This window comes from Delphinus delphis, chromosome X (genome assembly GCF_949987515.2).
Source record: "Delphinus delphis chromosome X, mDelDel1.2, whole genome shotgun sequence".
Classification (NCBI taxonomy): domain Eukaryota; kingdom Metazoa; phylum Chordata; class Mammalia; order Artiodactyla; family Delphinidae; genus Delphinus; species Delphinus delphis.
Window position 1 is genome coordinate 68,933,280 of NC_082704.1, and position 20,365 is coordinate 68,953,644.

Sequence of the window (20,365 nt, forward strand, 5' to 3'; positions counted from 1 at the left end):
TAGCTTAGCGAAATACCTCAGCTCGCTAATCTAGCCATAAAATATTATTTCCCTTGATGAACTCTAGTGATTAAAAATGTTCACTATTCTAAACCATATTTACTTTCCTCTGAGGATACAGATATTATCTACATAAGGTTAAGGGCAGATGATATAAACTGTATAAACTGATTCACTAGAAACAGAGTGCAGTCTCCACCCTCCTCCCCAGAGTCAGATGGAATGCGTCCCTTGCCAGGACCAGAGAAGGGTGTTCCAGGTCTTCCAGGTTGAGAGCTGATGCCCCACTCCCCCTGCCCAGGCAGGGAGAGCTCTAGCACAGGATAGGCAGAGAGGGGAAATTTAGAAATAAAGCTCTCCAAAGAAACTGTCTTGCCTAAAGATCAGCTTCCCACACACACTGGAGTGCCACATCTGCGGGGGCTGGAAGCACGGGAATGGAACAATCCTGACCGAGTCACATAACTATTACCCTTTTGCGGGAGGCGACAGCATATTTCTGAGTCCCCCCATTGGCACCCCAGTGTCTAGGCTGCAGATCCAGAGCAAGGGCTTAGGGACAGAAAACAGGAGACTGAAAAGATCACCAGTGACTAGTCCAGCCTTCCTCCTGCTCTCCTCTCTTCACAACAAATGTGAAGAAAGCTGCTCTCAACACAGAGGGAGTAGAGCTGAGGGTTCATTTTAGAAAAGAACCATGAAGGGTTCTAGTGGGCTTGAGGCTCAAATCTGGGCTCCCTTGGCTCTTCTCCCTGCAGGAGGGTCAGGAACTAGCAACTGAGGAAAAAGAAAATCAAGCACCTGAGAGAAAAACTGCAATTAGCATTTATATCGGTTGGCTATGTCATCTCAAACCCCAAGGACAGAGTAGATGTCACGTTGCCAGGCAACTAGCAACTGTAGCCTCCCCTCCCCACCTTCCAGCTGGTATCAGAGGCCACTAGAAAAAGTTTAACCCAGGAGTCTGATACAAGCATTAAACACACACACACACACACACACACACACACACACACACACACACACACGGCTCAGAGGAGTAATCCTACCACCTCTTTCTCCGAGGATTTTACCCTTGGAGAGGTACAAGATGCTTGCCCCAGACTGTTGGAGTTTTGCCAAGAAGCCCAAGCAGGAAGAAGGAAACTATCCCTAATTCTAGGAGGAGTCCATAGTGTTCATTTAGCAATCCAACTCTCTAAGAGGTTTGTACTTTGACCTGACAAAGTATTATAATGTGACTCAAGGGTCAAAAGCTCAGCCTTGGACAGTATCTCAGAACAGCTTTCAGCAGCAATACACTCAATGCTATATATCCGTTCCACCCACCCTTCCTGTGGAAGATACACCATCCCATCCCATGTCCCATGATTCAGATACAGCAGACCAGTGCACAGGGAGTGAGGGAACACAATTAAAAAAAAAAACCCAGAAAGCAGCAACCTGTCAGTTCTTTGGTTTCTTAAAAGAGACCCTGTACCAGAACACAGTGATAGCTGATATGCTCGGATACAAATTCTGATGTCTATTATGCATATGTAGAAGGGGGGAATGCCAAGTTTCCCCTCAAATCACAGATTGCAAGCAAAGTACTTTGAACATTTGAGTGCTCTCTGAATGCTGAATAGCAACAATCACCCAACAGTCTTTTACAATTAGAGCAAACTGAAAATTTCCCATACTGAGTCATTCAGGAGCAAAAAGGAAGAAGCCAGCTCACAAAAGGGAGGAGATACTGACCATAAAGCACACAACCTGAGCATACAGTGCAAAGTGTTGTTTTAGTACTGGGAGTACACACTCCCTACCCCACTAGTTAAACAAGAAGGGCTGGGTTGGCACGGAACTCCCCTTGTGCAGCACAAGGCCTGGTGCTCAGAGGTGAGACTTACCTGACGTACAAGGACCTCTTCTCACTCGTTCGCAGGGACCCAGACCCAGAGCTCATACTGCTGTTCATCATTTGTTCTCGCAAGTCATGTATCTTCGATTCAAAGCGACTGTATTCTGTCAGAGAGACAAGGGAAAGGACAAGAAAAGAATGAACCCAAGGAGTTGCACCAAGCCTGTGTGCCAGCGGCCAAAGAGCCAGGAGGACCCTTGGCTTCAAAGCAGCCAGAGCCAGCCCAGTCAATCTTTGCTTTGATAAGCAAAGTACCTCCTCAATGCACAGAAAGATTTCTCTCCACCCCCAGACTAGTAGAATGAAAGAATACACCTGAAAAAGGAGTAACATTTGGACATATCGAATGGAAAAACTCACTGATCCTTAAAAAAAATAACAACTGGAAAGAGGTTCCAGTGCAGCCTTCATTAATCTTTAGAGCAGGCACTAAGGCCCAAGGAGAGCAGATGGGAAAAGAGACTTTCCCGAAAAGTGGATTGCAGAGAACAGATGGCCCTGAGATGCAGGGTGGTGGGGCAGCGAAGGACCTGAGGCCATTATATCACTGTTAGGCAAAGATGATCTGTTTCTAGATGACTTGTTTTTTTGAGGGGGGACATTGGAATGCAGTACAAAGGTAAAAACAAACCTCACAATCAGAAGAGAAGATCACAAAGCTCTCCTGAATTATTTCCCTTTTAACAAACAGGGTCTTTGGCTTCAGTAACAATTGAACATTACAATAGAAATTCTCCCAAACCCAGAAGTCTGCTGACATCTTTCTCCTCCAAAACCATCTAGCCAGGGGGGTCATAAGTCCATGCCCAACTTTGTAGCCCACTGACACCATTACAACAGTCTGAAAAAGTCTCATCATTCTGAAAAGGTGACTACAGGTTTACACCCAATGTAAGAAAACCTGACATAGGAAAATTAACTCTATCCATACAATTATTATAAAAGGCTTTTTACAGGGCTACTTTGCTGTGACACTCTCCTAGCACATTTTATATATGATGTTCACATTTACCACAAACACACACACACCGCACATTTTTCAGGTCTATAATTGCCACATGAAATGGGATATATCTAAGGCACAGACTGTGAAAACGGTAGAAAACAGGCATACTTCATTATGACAAGCTGATTTTAAAGGAAGTCACAATTTATACTGGGGGTTGAAGGTTGGGGAACTGCTTTAAAAAACAAACACATTTCCAGGAAAAAAGAATTCCACAAAAGCATTTTCATGCACCACAGAGGGCTGGCAAGAAGCATCCCCATCTAGGCTGTAAGACTCTACAGGCAGAAAACAAAACACCTGTTCTAACACCTGACACTCCCCTTCCCTCAGCAAAGCAACCTGACCTTCAGCTGGGTATAAAGGGAAACAGTAAAAAGCCTAAACAGGAGGGAATAGGGTTCTAACTCATACAAATATCCTCTTCTCAACAAAGTTTCTTTTTGTTCACTCTGGTACCAATGAAGCCAACTGGTTAAACTCATGTGCTCTTTCATTCAGCACGCACTGGTGTTATGGTGATTTGTCCTCATTACTTACTCCTGTCCCTGAAATCCTGCAGGAAGCAGTTAAGTCACTGACTCACCCATTAAGTGTTGGGGAAAGAAAAAAAGAGAGACAGCAGCTGGACAATGTCCCTATTCTGAGGGTTAGAAGGCAACACATCAATATCAATGAGGCTTCCCAATCTAAAGGTAGAAGGTGGTGACCGATCTGTCATGGCAGCCCTGGATGGCCCAAGCACGCAGTAGCAGGGCTATCTACCTCTAGAGCCGCCCAGGCGCGGGTCCCGCCCCAAGGCTCAGCCCTCCAGCCCAGCCCTCTCCAGTTGGCTCCTTTCTGGCCCTCCTCCCCACTCACCGGCTAAAAGGAGACTGGGTGAGACAAAGAGATTTCTGACCAAGCAACCCCTTCTTAAGCAAGATAAGTAAAAGGCAGAAATATGCGTTGAACACAGAAAAAAAAAAAAAGAAAAAAAACCCCACCACCCAATCTATCCTTAAGCCATATTCCCCCTCTCCCAACTTGTTTATATATTCTCTTCTTTGGAATTGGCTTGCCCACTGAACTCCAACTTAGCAGCCGGTCATGGCAGTTGCTTAGTAACTACATTTCTTAAATAACCCTTTAAAAACAACCGCCAAACCACCATTTCCTCAAAGCTCCTAATCCAAGGTTGATAACGCTGGGCCAGAGAGCCCACTTAAAATAGACTATAGAAAGAGAACAAGGCTATTGCTTTAAGGAAGCCACTTTCTGTTTTCTATGTGCTACTAAGCTTTCAAGCCTATTAAATAGTTTTATTCACTTTTTCCCCATTCAGATGATCCCCTTAGAGTTCTAGCTGCTCATCGGTCTCTGCCTTTTATTTGTAGAGTTATCTAATGTCCAGTAGGCACAAAGTAGGCTCCGAATAAATGATTGTTGGGTAAACGAGGAGCAGATTAAAAAACTCTGCCCAAGTCGATGCTTCTGTTCTCAAACTAATAAAACTAATGGTTTATTTAACTCATGGCTGCCAGCTTCACTGAGGGCTTGGAAAAGTAGTTAAGAAGTATTCCCATTTGCTTTTGTTCCCAAGGTTAATTGTTGGGAGCAATTGGAGTATATGTTTTTTAAACACCTTTTTGAGATGTTAATAACCCACAGTGGGCATCTGATTAACAAACTTTGTTTATAACAAAGAAAAAAATAATTCTAACAAAAAGCTGTTTAGAATAGTCTTTAGATAGTACCTCATCTTAATATTAGAGGCCTCATTTTCCAAGGACAAAAGCTTCACCTAAAAAGCATCTGAATTCTAAGACCTTACAATTTGCCAAGGTCCCTCTTTTCCCCTTCCACTCATAACAAAGCCGTTGCTGAAAGGCATCTCCTAGGCCTAAGTCTTTGCCTAAGAAGCCCACCAGACCAGCCTCTTTAATCCAAAAGGCCTACTTCTAACAGGTTATTTTAAAGAAACAACACTTATTACTAAAATCTCAAGTCTACTGAACTGTGTTATATTCATTTTTTTCCCATTCATATGAACCCAACCATTTGTGATCCACAAAGATATCCACAGTGAGTCAGTCACTGCTCCCTCATTCTCTTTACTAATCACAGAGAGAAAAGGGAGTGGGGTAGGGGACAATCAGACATCATTCCCCAAAACAGGATTTCTCACTGACCATCTGGGGTGCCTCTGAAAGATCAGGATTTGGGACCCTACCCCCTGATACACTGACTCAGAACCTACTGAGTGGGCCAAGGAATCTGTATTTTTAACAAGCATCAAGGTAATTCCGATGCCAAATAAAATTTGAAGCTGCTGGTCTTGATTACAGAATTGAGTTTTGTTTTGTTTTGTTAGTTCAGGGAAAAGATAAGGTAAGTATCCTGCAGCCTGTCTCAAAAGGAAGTTAGGACAAGAGGGTTGGAAAGCTCTCCAAAAAAAAAAAAAAAAAAAAAAATTGGCAATACAACTGCAAATTCCACGGGAAAGGAAAGTGCTAAAGAAGCCTCTGTCCAATATATACACTACCAAACGTAAAATAGATAGCTAGTGGGAAGCAGCCGCATAGCACAGGGAGATCAGCTCGGTGCTTTGTGACCACCTAGAGGGGTGGGATAGGGAGGGTGGGAGGGCGGGAGACGCAAGAGGGAAGACATATGGGAACATATGTATATGTATAACTGATTCACTTTGTTATAAAGCAGAAACTAACACACCATTGTAAAGCAATTATACTCCAATAAAGATGTTTAAAAAGAAAAAAGAGGGCTTCCGTGGTGGCGCAGTGGTTGAGAGTCCGCCTGCCGATGCAGGGGACATGGGTTCGTGCCCCAGTCCGGGAGGATCCCACATGCCGCAGAGCGGCTGGGCCCGTGAGCCATGGCCGCTGAGCCTGCGCGTCCGGAGTCTGTGCTCCGCAACGGGAGACGCCACAACAGTGAGAGGCCCACATACCGCAAAAAAAGAAAAAAAGAAAAAAAAGAAACCTCTGTCCAATGTGCCTGCAAAGAAATCTAATGAGTTTACACACTTTTTTAAATTATAAAAGTAGCACATGATTTTTTAAAATCTTTTAACTTTTTTCTTTGGACATTCCTGTATCATTTCCCCATCGCACTACCCAGAAGTAACCAGTTAGGATTTTTAGTATGTATCCTTCCAGACTTACTACCATGTATATATCGTTTATATACATACACTCACAACTCACATAGATTCACATGCTTTTTTCATTCTGATATATAATGGAAACCTATTCATGTCAGTACACAGTGATCTACCTCGTCCTTTATAATAGCTGCACAGTATTGCATATTATGGACAGACCATAATTTATTCAGTCATATCCCAACAGACATACATTTAAATTGTTTATAATTTTTTATATTACAATCAATGCTGCTCTGTATATTTGTATGAGCATTTCGATAGCATAGATTCCTAGAAGTGAAAATGCAGGGTCAAATTACATGCACATGAAAAAATTTGATTGGCACTACCAAAATGAACCCCAATATTCTGAAACCTTCATGACTGGAAGTGAGGATAAACTGCTAGTCTAAAGCTTCCAGCAGCTCTTCTGTTCCTGAAGAAGTAGAGGCAGAATTTACCTTTAAGGACAGATTGATCTTTTTGTTTGGGGGAAAAAACTCTAATAAGCCTTTTGGTTATGAAAAAGTAAAGCCAAGACTGCATTCTGGAATAGATAAAGAGGAACCTCAAATGTTCTCTGCATAATCACAGAAAAGGTCCTCCTGTGTGTGGAGCTGCTGATTCAAAGGGCTTGTCCTACCACCTATATGATACTTTATCTACCTCTAGAAATATCTACCTCTAGACTTGACCACTCTGCCTCCTCCTACTTAGTAATTTCATGCCAAACCTCCCTGGTACAGTAAATGACAGCCCCCTTCCTCCTGTGCACAACCAGAGTTTCCTCAGTGTTTTGCTGATGTTCTTCCTAACTGCTTCCTCAATCCATCTTTCTTTCTAACTTCCATTGTCATTGCCTTTTCCTTTTCTCATGATTATTTTTATCTCTTGCCTGGATTTAGGTCACACTGTGTTATCTCCTCTCTGGACCACTGCTGTGTTGCTCTAGCTGGTGGTCTGCCCCCAGGCTCTCCAAACTCCAATCCAGCTTAAGATTCTTATTTGAAAAGCCTTCCTAAAACGCCAACTTGTAGCCCTCTGTCCAGGTATTTTTAATAACTCAACAGCAACTACAGAACTTTAATATCTCAACTAAAATTTCAAAGACTGCTAAAACCATCATCTTGTCACTCTCAGCCGATTTATTCCATGTTTTATTAGACAGATCCCCTTTTGATCTAACCTGCCTGGAACTCCTGAACACAATTTGTTCATTCCTACCTATTATTCCCTTGTCCTGAAATTTTCCTCCCTGCCTGAGACTGAACATCCTTTATGTCCTTCACCACCCAGAAGTTTTATTCATTCATTTATTTATTCAAATATTAACTAAATGTCTACAGTGTGCCAGGCATTATGAGAGCTGATGGGGATATAATGGTAATCAAACAGTTCCTAGAAATTACAATAATGAAAAAAACAACTATTTAATTACAATTTTAATTACGATTGTGATAACTGCTATGAAGAAAATGCTACAAGACGAACAGGGTGACCCAATCTACTGAGTGGGGGATGGGAGGTTAACAAAGGTTTCCATGAGGATGCGACATTTAAGCTGAGACTTTAAGGATGAAGAGTTAGCCCGTGGAAAAGGGGTAAAGAAAGCATTCCAGACAGAAGGAACAGCATATGTGAGGGTACAAAATATCTGGATCACAGGGAAGTAAGGGAATACTGGCAGGAGATCAGACTTGTAAGGTAGACAGAGGTCAGATTATACATGACCTTGTGGACTACAGTAAAGATTTCTGCTTTCATCCTAAGAGTAACAGAAAGAAGTCACTGAAAGATTTTAAGTAAAGGAATGACATGAACATGCTTGTATGTGTATCACTATGGCTATTGTGGGGAGAATAAGTGTGGTGCCTCACATGTAGATTTAAGTTTCTTGACAGCAGAGGACCATGCTTTCTCTTTTTGTCTAGGCCCTACAGCCCCTAGGGGGGCCTGCTTTACAGCATCCAAACCAGCTAGCCCCCTAGCCTCTGCTCAAATATATCCAATGTTGGGAAGCTCTGTATTCCTTAATTATTAGACAACACTATTCAAGAGAAAATTCTTGGATTGAGGGCCATCTCTTTTGCTAGCTGGTCCTACTTTGGTGTCTAAAACAGTATAAAACATGATGGATTCTCTTCTGCATAACTGTATGAAGGAACAGTTTAAAGAAAATCAAAGAGCTGGGAAAGCCTGGAGCAGGTTCCAAGACTACTGAATAAGACTGAAGAGAAGGTAGAGTGTGAACAGGGGAAGGAGAAGTGATGGAAGGTTAGGGGGCCAGATTATAAGAGTTTGAGATAGGACTTTTCTTACTAGGCTTTGGGAACCACTGTTAAGTGTTTAAATAGGAAAGTGATACAATTAGAACTCGGTTTTGGGGAAGATTATTCTGAGAACATAATACAGAAGGGAAAACAGCGACAAAGATAACAGAGACCTGTTCTACTAGTATAGACAATGACTTCAAAGGCTTGACATAGTGTGGGGGCAACTGAGGACAGAAAGAAGAGGCAAGAATCAGGAAATATGCTGGAGCTAGAGGAGAGAAAATCTGACATCTGACTGGATGTAGGGTGAGAAAGGATCAAAGGCAGCTTCTGAATTTCTTCCTGAAAGACCAGGAAAAGGTGGGATAATATCAGCCATAATAGGAACTGGCCATCATGTACTCCAAGTAAGTTCTCTATTCTCCAGGCTAAATATTGTTACTTCCTTAACCATTCTTCATCTAACGTGGTTTCCAGGCCCTCCACTACCTCTCCCTTTTTAAAATCTAGTGCCCAGAACTTGTGGTGATGTCATTTTCTTTACAAAACTGTAAGCTCCTTGATGTGGTTTTTGTTTCCTTCTCAAAGTTTAGCGTGGCAATCTGCACCCTTGTTGAGTCAACGATCTTTACTGAACGTGCTAACTCACTATAAAGATCCAACAGGACAAACCTAGACACTGTAATTCTCAAATTCTGACTCCTCAGGAACTAATGTAAGAAAAAAGAATACAAAACTTTCTCCTTCCACTGACCCCAAAATGGTAAAAACTGAACAACAAAACCACAAACCACTTCTGCAAAACACTAACATATCAGAGGTTTCAAGACCTACTTAATAGCCTAATAAAGCATCAAAGAGGACTGAAACTACAATATTCACTAATATGAAATGGACACATAACCAAGCCTCCAAATCCATCTCCCCTATAAGACTTTGATCTCAAATGCATCTACGTTCCTAATGACAGAAAAACTGTCTTCTCAGGATAAAAAATGACATCTGTCAGTAATTTGGAAAAGCAGAAAGGGGCTCAGTTTCTCAACCCATAGAAGACTTATGTGGTTCTATTTGATTATGGGTAGGAAAATGTTGTAGAGACAGGAAACAATGGGAAGCAAAAAAGGGTACTTACTCTGCATGAAGCACTGACTACCTATGGTTTGAATGAAGATATAAAAGGTAAATGCTCCAAAATAAAATAAAAACCATGTCTACCAAATTTGGAAGTGACAATGAAGCTGGGGAGACAACTGGATGACAGACTTCAGACACACAGATTGTGACAGGTAGGAACAATGGAAAGACGGGAATACAAATAGAATGCAAAGGAGAAATGTAACTTCCTGACCTTGAGTCCCCACACAAATACTGAGTAGGGAAGACAGGGCTGAATAACAGCATGTGTCTTGGTTGGCTATCAACACAATACAAGGCAATAGCTGCCCAAAGGCTCGTTTGTTCCTATGGAAGTGAAGGTGTTCCAATCTCAAACTCATACAGCCCTCATTTGCCATTGCTGAGCTGCCCTGAGCTCAGAGGAATCACCCGTTGTGCAAATGTACAGAACTCGTGAGAGTCACAGATTTTGATGAGTATGAATTGTGTTTTAGGTTTCTACAGTTGCCTTTGGAGTGCAAACCCTCAGGATTTGTATGAATTACAAGCATCTGTCCCAACAACATAGCTCATGTTTTCAAAAGAAATGGATGGAGCCAAAAGTAAAATAAGCCCATCAAGAAGATACCTGTCAGTGTGGTGGTAAGTACATGAATCGTCAAACAGCACAACATTTCTTGGAATCACAAACTTGTCTCTATAAAACAATATGAAGCCTATTACTTGGGTTAGTTTCTAATTATGGGGCCTACTATTTAAAGAATCTGACACCTCTAACGGAAGCCGCAGACCCGGACCGGAGCAGCTCGGAGGCGGTGAATAATAGCTCTTCAAGTCTGCAGTAAAAAATGGCCTCCAATAAAACTACATTGCAAAAAATGGGAAAGAAACAGAATGGAGAGAGTAAAAAAGTCGAAGAGGCAGAACCTGAAGAATTTGTGGTAGAAAAAGTACCGGACCGACGTGTAGTGAATGGGAAGGTGGAGTATTTCCTGAAGCGGAAGGGATTTACAGATGCAGACAATACTTGGGAACCCGAAGGAAATTTAGATTGTCCAGAGCTAATTGAAGCATTTCTTAATTCTCAAAAAGCTGGTAAAGAAAAAAATGGAACAAAAAGAAAATCTTTATCTGACAGTGAATCTGATGATAGCAAATCAAAGAAGAAAAGAGATGCTGCTGATAAACCAAGAGGTTTTTGCCAGAGGTCTCAACCCAGAGCGAATAATTGGTGCCACAGACAGCAGTGGAGAATTCATGTTTCTCAGGAAATGGAAACATTCAGATGAGGCGGACTTGGTGCTGGCAAAAGAGGCAAATATGAAGTGTCCTCAAATTGTAATTGCTTGTGTGTGTGTGTGTGTGTGTGTGTGTGTGTGTGTGTGTGTGTGTGTGTGTGTGTGTGTGTGTGTGTTTTGTGGTACACGGGCCTCTCACTGTTGTGGCCTCTCCCGTTGCAGAGCACAGGCTCTGGACGCGCAGGCTCAGCGGCCGTGGCTCACGGGCCCAGCCGCTCCGTGGCATGTGGGATCTTCCCGGACCAGGGCACAAACCCGTGTCCCCTGCATCGGCAGGCGGACTCTCAACCACTGCGCCACCAGGGAGGCCCTGTGGTTTTTATTTGTAATTGTTTTTTATGAAGAGAGACTAACTTGGCATTCTTGTCCAGAAGATGAAGCTCAATAATTGTCTGCATTGCTTTTTATATATTTTTTTTATCAAAAATCTGGGTCTTGATTTTTTTGATTTATTAGTGTGAAGAAATAACTACATTCTAATGAAAATCAAGTTTGATATGTTCGTTTTGAAGTAGTACTGGGGAAGTTGTTGGGTTTTGGGGGGTTTTGTTTTTGTTTTTGTTTTGCATCCGTAGCACTGGTTACTTTGAACAAATAAAAGCTTTCTGTAGTTGCTTCCTTTAGCAGAAAAGAACGTTTGATACCACGGTATATTACTTCCTCTGCATTAGAGAACAGCTTTTCTAAATGTGCGGGAAAATCTCCATAGTCATTACTCAATCAGAATTTAGAATTTGCATTTAACTCATATATGCCTAAGGACCATTCTGGGTTTTTTGTATGTGTATACATATGTAAATGGTTTGGGGGTTTTCTGGTTATTGTTTAAACACATTTACCAAAACAAAAACAGCCTTTCACAACCATGGATAAGCCCATGTTTCTGGGATTCTATCATTTTGAGCAATATAAGAAATCACTTCAACTTAAATTGAAAATTTAAGTCTTAACCTTTCAAATTAAATAATTTTGTAATTAATTAGACAAATTACTGTAAACAATTTAAATTGGATAATTTTTTAAAGCAGCCCTACCAGAATCTGCATCCATATCTACCATCATATAAATGCAGTTTTATATGTAAAAACCCCTGAAAGGAAAATTTTATCTCTGTCAACCCAAATGAAAAAACTAGAAAAATTCTGGTATGTGTTAATTAGCCAAGCAAGACTTAGTTAAATGGACATTTAAAGCTTCCTTTTGGCAAACCATTCTTTTATAAGAAGTTGAAATCCCTGTGCTGTATTTACTGAAAGACTGTGATACATGGAATGTCTCAGACTTGTTAATGGAAACCTAATCAGATGGTTAGAGATGCTGGCAATTTAGGATCTGCAGGAATAAATGAGTGAACCAACTTTACTAATCTAAACTTGACCTGCATGTTTTTTCAAACTTTACCCCAACCCATTCCTTACATGTAGGCTCAATCTTCTCAGTATTTGGGGTTACTGGTTCAGCAGAAGCCAGGAAAAACAATAACTTTGTAGTAATCAGAATGTTATTCAACTGTATATTGTTTACTTTATTGTAAATACTGGTGAACAGTGGTCAATAAAGTTTTATATTCAAAAAAAAGAATCTGACACCTCTAAAACTAGACAATTTCTCAGTTCCCTTCTAATTTTGACATAATTATGATTTTAGAACCAAATCAATGAGGGCCATAAGAAATCAAACCTAGGACTAGTCTAATAAAAAATTTTAATATGATCTACAAGAAGGAAATCTTCACATCTGCAAATAATCCTAAACTCTTTGGGTCAAAAAAATACCAATTTAAGGAGTATAAATTGCAATAAAAAGAATTTAAGGCTATATGAGAGGGCAGAAAAGTTGCAAACAGACCTCCATATGGGCAAATGCTGCTTGAAGAAAAATAATTGCAGCTCTACTTTTAGAACAATGGGCTCGGAACTATGACTAACCCAGAACAGAAACTTCAGTGTCATTGTATTCTGTTCCCTGCACTGTCACAATGTGCTTCCTCACCCATACACACACATTACCAGGGTCCTGATACTGGGAATAAAACAGAAAACAAGACAAGCCATATCAGCATGCCATAAAAAAAATCCAGATTATCCCTACTGACTGGATGTTTCTGTCCCCTAAAGAGCTTAGTGATTATGCAGGAAGGGCCACTGAGCAAAAGTGCTATACTATATAAATGTGCCATGACATTCAGCCACCTGGTCTGAAACGAGTAGAATGAAAAATGCTTTGATCTCGCATCAAGCTAAGAAAAAGTTTTTCATAGGACCTGGCCATTGGTTCTCCTCACCCTGTTCTAGATCACCCAACAGATCAGAGTAAAAGCTTCAAATAGGGCCTTTTCTCTAATTCAAAAGAATTTCATATAGTATATTCAAATGCAAGATTAACAAAGCCTTTAGCTCCTTTAACCCATAAGTCAAAGTCTATGTAAGAACCACCCCAAGACAAAACACCTCATCTAGAAAACATGAGAATGAATACCTTGCCCTGAAGGTAGCAGGTACTCTTGTTCACAACAATCTTTTCCACTTAACAGAAATGCTGCAACACAGTGACTGAAACACACAACATTTTATGACTAAGCTTGCTAACTTGAGATAATATAACTGATTTCTATGTTTTGTTTTGTTTTGTTTTTTATTTTTTTTGGCCGCAGCCGGCGGCTTTCCCTCCACCAGCGATCGAACCTGGGCCCCCTGCAGTGGAAGCACGGAAGCGTAACCACTGGACCACCAGGGAATTCCCTGATTTCTATGTTTTACTATGTCAATTGAGAATCTAGATTCAAATGTTCTTCACAGTAGTCACTCCAATAGGATCACGAATTCTCTCACAATAGTTATTGGGGTATCAACTGAATCTCTTTTGGGTCAAGTTTCTGTGGAAGGAACCCAGAAACTGAGACCTAGAGAAAGACCCTTCTGGTTATTTGTCAAAACATCTGTGGTCATTTTTCATATTTTACTCTGATAATCCCAGAGTAAAATATTACAGAACAGAATTAAGAAACCTCAAATCCAAATTATGAGCATGTGTGTGTGGTTGTGTGTGTGCGTGTGTAATGAAGGTGGCACTTCAAAACAGCACGAAAATGATGGATTATCTAATAAATGGTACCAAGGTATTCCTTAAATATTTGGAGCAAAAATAAGGTAGTGTCCTATCTTACCTCATAAATAAAGTCCAGGCAGGTTAAAGTTTTAAATGCAAAAAGAAAAACATTAAATAACTACAATAAAACAAAGGCAGACATTTATTTTATCTCAGGGTAGGAAAGGCCCTTCCAAACCTAGGGGCAGAGGTGAAATACACAAAAGAAAACACTGATAGACTTGACTACATAAAAACAAAACATCTGTACATCAAAATAAAATAAAATAATAAAGCAAAATGGGGAAAACCGCTGCAATATATATGACAAAGAACTAATATTCTAACTACTTTAAAGCTTTTACGTATCAGTAAGAACTAATGAACATACGTCAACAGGGAAATGGGGAAAGGGTATGAACAGGCAATCCACACACAAAAAAAGAAAATGATGAACAAACAAACACACACACAAATGTTCAATTCTATTATGAAAAAGAAATACAAATTAAGATATGAATTAAGTAACATTTTTACCTATCCAATTTGCAGAGCTTTTTAAAAAATAATACTCCATGTTAGCAAGGTTGGTGGAGGTGGAGAAATATACCAAAATATATCAAATATATCAAAAGTCTTAAACATGTTCATATCCTTGGGCCCAATAATTCCACTCCAAAGAATTCATTCTGAAGGCACAATCACAGATTCACAAAAAGCCTCATACAAGGATATCCATCAAAGTGTTATTTATAAGATCAAAAAATTGCAAACAACCTACAAGTCCTCCAATAAGGGAATGATTACATGAATTATGGCACACACATGATGGAATATTGTTTAATTATTAAAAACCATTTTAATAAAATATGCATGATGCCAAGTTAAAAGAATGGATATAAGACTGCTTAAATACAATGATCCGAGTCTTGAAAGAAATACATACATACTATATGATATATAAAAGTTTGGAGGGAAATATACACAAACACGAGGTTATTTCTGGAGGTAGTTTTACAGGTGATTTGAACTTTTTTTACTTTGTATTTTGTTATGTTCCAATTTTCTACAAATCTGAATGTAATATTTATATATCCAGGAAAAATATAATTTTAAAAATTATATATTTTAAAATTATATATATTATAATATAAAATAATTTGAGGGGGATGGGGAGGCAGACTGAAAAAGACAGGCCCAAGGATGAAGCCAGGACACACGTGCACTAGAAATTCCCCTCCTCACTGCTCTTGACTCCTTCATCATTTTCCTCTGGGACGGATCACCCAACCAGTTGCAGACAAATCCACTTAAATGTATTATCACTATTATCACCTTGCCATCTTATCCAAGAGTAGACCAAAGAAGCCCTGCCAATGCATTGCTAAAATCTAGATATACCACATTTACCCTATTTCCTTGGTCTACCAGTCCAGTAACCCTGTCCATCAAGGCAATTTGGCAGTCTGACATGATTCGTTTGACTTTAGTGAACCAATACTGGTTCCAGTGCTCACCACTTCTTTTTTCTGAGTGTTTATAAAACAACTCTTGGGCTTCCCTGGTGGTGCAGTGGTTGAGAATATGCCTGCCGATGCAGGGGACACGGGTTCAAGCCCTGGTCTGGGAAGATCCCACATGCCGCGGAGCAACTGGCCCGTGAGCCACAACCACAAGCCTGCGTGTCTGGAGCCTGTGCTCTGCAACAAGAGAGCCCACGACAGTGAGAGGCCCGCGCACCGCGATGAAGAGTGGCCCCCGCTTGCCACAACTAGAGAAAGCCCTCGCACAGAAACAAAAACCCAACACAGCCAAAAATAAAAATAGATAAATTAAAAGAAGGCTCAACATTTAAAAAAAAAACAACTCTTAATAATCTAGTTTGGAATTTAACCCAAGATTTACAAAATTCTCTTTCTCCTTTTTGAAAATCTGAAGGACACATGTGTATCCAGATCCCCAATGCACATATTTATACAAAATGTGTTAATTTCATCAAGTTGAAAAATCCCCAAATCTCTAGGGTCTTTGTTTTTTTAAGATATCTAAATTCAGTGAAAAGTGGTGAAAAGTAAACAAAGATCTATTTCAAGAGGATGAAAGCCTTATCACAGGAAAGAAGAGGGGAAGACAAGACCTTTATTAAAATAAGACTGTTATTAACTCAAGACTGTGATTCGGGCTTCCCTGGTGGTGCAGTGGTTGGGGGTCCGCCTGCCGATGCAGGGGACACGGGTTCGTGCCCCGGTCCGGGAAGATCCCGCATGCCGTGGAGCAGCTGGGCCCGTGAGCCGTGGCCACTGAGCCTGCGCGTCCGGAGCTTGTGCTCCGCAACGGGAGAGGCCACAGCAGTGAGAGGCCCGCGTACCGCAAAAAAAACCAACCAACCAACCAAACAAACAAAATCTCAAGACTGTGATTCAACAACAGTCTAGGTACAAACAGGAACTTGTGAATTGAATTCACAACTCACTTACACTTATCTAACACAGGATTTGAGTTAGAAGAAACATGTGAGATCATTTTGCACAGTCCCCTCATTTTACAGATCAGAAAACTGGGGCCCATGGGGACTTCCCTGGTGGCACAGTGGCTGAGAATCCGCCTGCCAATGCAGGGGACAAGGGTTCAAGCCCTGGTTCGGGAAGACCCCACATGCCGCGGAGCAACTAAGCCTGTGCACCACAACTACTGAAGCCCATGCTCCATAACAAGGGAAGCCACTGCAATGAGAAGCCCATGCACCACAACGAAGAGTAGCCCCCCGCTCGCTGCAACTAGAGAAAGCCCGCGTGCAGCAATGAAAACCCAACACACCCAAAAATAAAATATAATAAAATAATTTTTTAAAAAAACCAATAAAACAATTACCCTATTGTGGAATATAAGTCTAAATCTTCAAACAAACAAAGCAACAGTGTAAATACCAGGGTCAAGATTTCAACAAGCAGCACATTAAATTAAAAAGAAATCCTAAAAAGCTATAAAGAAATAAGAAATAATTCATTCTCTATATCATTCTAATCACTCTACCCCATCAGAAGAATCGATGTTTTACAGACACCAAAGCTTCTAGGATTTTGCCTCAAACCATGTAACAAGGACAAGAAAGCACCTGTCTAGCTAGGTTCAGAATTCTTTGCCAACTCTAGCTACCATGTCCTTAGGCTACATGGAAGACAAAAAAGCACAGTGCACACGAGTACACACACACACACACACACACACACACACACACACACACACACACACCTGTATATAAAGTTCAGCCCCAGGAGGCAAAACTGAAAAGAAAGCTAACATATTTCTCTCTTCTAAGTCTGCAAAACAGGGTGGGCCTAAAAGGGTGCAGCCACTTTGGGAAAGTCTGGCAGTTCCTCAAAAATGTTCAATGTTGTTACCTTATGACCCAGCAATTCCACTCCTAGGCATATATACCCAAAAGAATTGGGTATATATTTGACCGCACAAAAACCTCCCGTGAGGTTCATAGCAGCAGTATTCACAGTAGTTGAAAGGTGGAAACAACCCAAAAGTCCATCAACAGAAGAATGGATAAACAACTTATGGTATAACCATAGGATGGAATATCATTTAGCCTTAAAAAGGAATGAAGTGTTACATGCTACAACATGATGAACCTTGAAAGCACTATGCTGAAAGAAAGAAGACAGACACAAAAGACTACATGTTGTATGATTCCATTTATATGAACCAGCCAGAAAAGGACACTTTACAGAAACAGAAAGTAGATCAGTGGTTGCCTTGGGCGAGGGAAGGGGAGGGGAGGAGTTTGGGGGAAATGGGAAGTGACTGCTAATGGGACAGGACTTCTTTTTGGGGTGAGGAAAATGTTCTAAAATTGACTGTTGCACCACTCTGAACATTCTAGAAACCACTGAGTTGTACACTTTAAATGGGTGAATTGTATGGTATGTGAATAAGCTGGAGGGTTTTCTGTTTTTTTTTTTTAAGGTGGGCCCTATCATTTTTATCAGGTCAGCATTCCTAGATAAAATTATCCATACCCATGCCCTCCAGCACACAGTGATAAGAGTGGAAAGGTAGTCCCTTATCCTCCTGGTTCCCTCTAATCACCTGAGTAATAACAGTTGGCTTGCTCGGGTCTCAAGTCAATTTATAAACAACGTGAGAATCAGGGGACTAAGCAAAGCAAAACAATAAGCACAAGAAAAGATGCTCAACATCATTAGCCATTCGGTAAATGCAAATGAGAAGCACAATGAGGACTTCCCTGGTGGTGCAGTGGTTAACAGTCCGCCTGCCAATGCAGGGGACACGGGTTTGAGCCCTGGTCCAGGAAGACTCCACATGCCGCTGAGCAGCTAGGCCCGTGTGCCACAACTACTGAGCCTGCATTCTAGAGCCTGCGAGCCACAATTACTGAAGCCCGCGTGCCTAGGGCCCATGCTCCACAACAAGGGAAGCCACCGCAACAAGAGAAGTCCGCGCACCGCAACGAAGAGTAGCCCCCACTTGGCGTAACTAGAGAAAGCCTGCGTGCAGCAACAAAGACCCGATGCAGCCAAAAGTAAATAAATAAAAATTTTTAAAAAAGAAAGAAAAGAAAATCACAATGAGATATCACTTCACACCCACCAGAATGGCTAGAATCAAAAAAACTGATATTAATAAGGGTTGGCAAGGATGTGGAGAAACTGTAACCTTCACACTGCTGGTGGGAATGTGAAATGGTGCAGCCACAATGGAAAACAGCCTGGCCATTCCTCAAAAGGTTAAACATAGAGTTGCCATATGATCCAGTAGGTATATATAACCAAGAGAAATAAAAACACATGCCCATGCAGAAAACTGCATACAGATGTTCAAAGATAGCATTCATAATAGCCAAAAGAGTGGAAATAACCCAAATGCCCATCAACTCATGAATGGATAAACAAAATGTGATATATTCATATAATAGAATAGTATTCAGTCCTGAAAAGAAATAAAGTACTGATACATGCTACAACACAGATGAACCTTGAAAACACTATGTCAAGTGAGAGTAGCCAGTCATAAAAGACCATATATGAATCCATTTATACAAAATGTCCAGAACAGGCAAATCCATAGAAGCAGGAAGTAGATTAGTAGCACTGAGGGGGATGGGGAGCTTGGTGGGGCAGTGGGGTGGGGAGAGGCTGGGGGGACAGCTAAAGGATTTTTCTTTTTGAGGTGGTGAAATGTTCTAAAATTGACTGCTGTGATGGTTGCACAACTCTGTGAATTTTACACCACTGAATTACACCCTTAAATGAGTGAACTGTAAGTTCATAAAAAAATGAATGACAAATACAACTCTATTTCACTTGAAGAAATGGGAAATTCCTATTTACTGCATTAGTATTCTTAGGCCTGCACACATTTGCTGTTAAGTCAAGCCAACCAATTCCCATCTTTTGGCTCCTCCTGAGGTTCCCCCCACAATATCATTCTATGGTAGTCTTCCCAAGTCCAAGTTCCTTTTGCAGGAGAGGGGGCGTCTCCTTCAGGCTTCCAGCAGCCCCTCTACCCCCAGGTTACCTCCTCCTTTGGTACAGCAGTTTGTGGTCATCAAGACTTAAAAAGCTGACATTTGGGGCCTTACCTGCTGGCGCAGTGGTTAAGAATCCGCCTGCCAATGCAGGGGACACGGGTTCAATCCCTGGTCCAGGAAGATCCCACATGCCACGGAGCAACTAAGCCCGTGCTCCTCAACAAGAGAAGCCACTGCAATGAGAAGCCCGCGCACCGTAACGAAGAGTAGCCCCTGCTCGCCGCAACTAGAGAAAGCCTGCACACAGCAACGAAGACCCGACGCAGTGAAAAATAAATAAACAAAATAAATAAATTTATTTAAAAAAAAAGCTGACATTTGGGAGTTGGCTTTAGTCCATCTGTTAACAGCTTCTGGCACCTGAAGAGTCTCAGAGCAGTATCTTCTGGGTAGAGAGAAGGGGCTCACAGCTTCTCTGCTGTGGAGAGAGGTCATTGTGGTCTCTTGGCAAAAGCCCTGGACACGAAGTTCTCAGGAACTCTGACTTCAAATTGTGATTATGCCCCTTACTGGCTGTGGGATCTTGATCAAGTCACTCAACCTCTCTGATCCTCACTTTCCTCATCTGTAAAATAGGGATAATACCACCTATCCCACAGGGATATCCTGAAGATTAATGCTTACAAAGCCATCTAGAATGCAGACATACTCAATAATTCAACAAAACATGTGCCAAGCTCTGGACTAGGTGCTGGGGCACAAAGAAAAATACAATGGTAGCTGCCTTCAAATTGTTCAGTGTAGAAATGCTGTTAACAGGAATTCATTTTCTTCCCTCCCTACATTAGCCTTCTTTTAGGATGGCAACAGGAGTTTCAGAACTTTGATTCTTTGCCTTGATAAACTTTCACCTCTGTGCTCTCAAAAGAGATCATGCTGATAGGGTGGCACCTATGTTTACATCTCTCATTCTCAAACAGGGGAGATGGGGTGGTAAACTTAAATGTTATGGGGAAAATATCCCTTTTATGCTT

The 20,365-nt window shown here is 41.2% G+C and overlaps 1 protein-coding gene and 1 pseudogene across 4 annotated transcripts in view; one reads left to right on the forward strand and one right to left on the reverse strand.

Moving 5' to 3' along the window:
• Positions 1-20,365, reverse strand: part of DLG3 (discs large MAGUK scaffold protein 3) — a 56,644-nt gene that overhangs the window by 23,228 nt on the left and 13,051 nt on the right. For all 4 annotated transcript variants that reach the window (XM_060002427.1, XM_060002426.1, XM_060002428.1 and 1 more), the window contains one exon: positions 1,893-2,007. In XM_060002427.1, coding sequence (XP_059858410.1) covers positions 1,893-2,007 — 115 coding nt within the window. The remainder of the gene's footprint in view (positions 1-1,892; positions 2,008-20,365) is intronic.
• On the forward strand, positions 10,116-11,351 carry LOC132417913 (chromobox protein homolog 3-like; annotated as a pseudogene).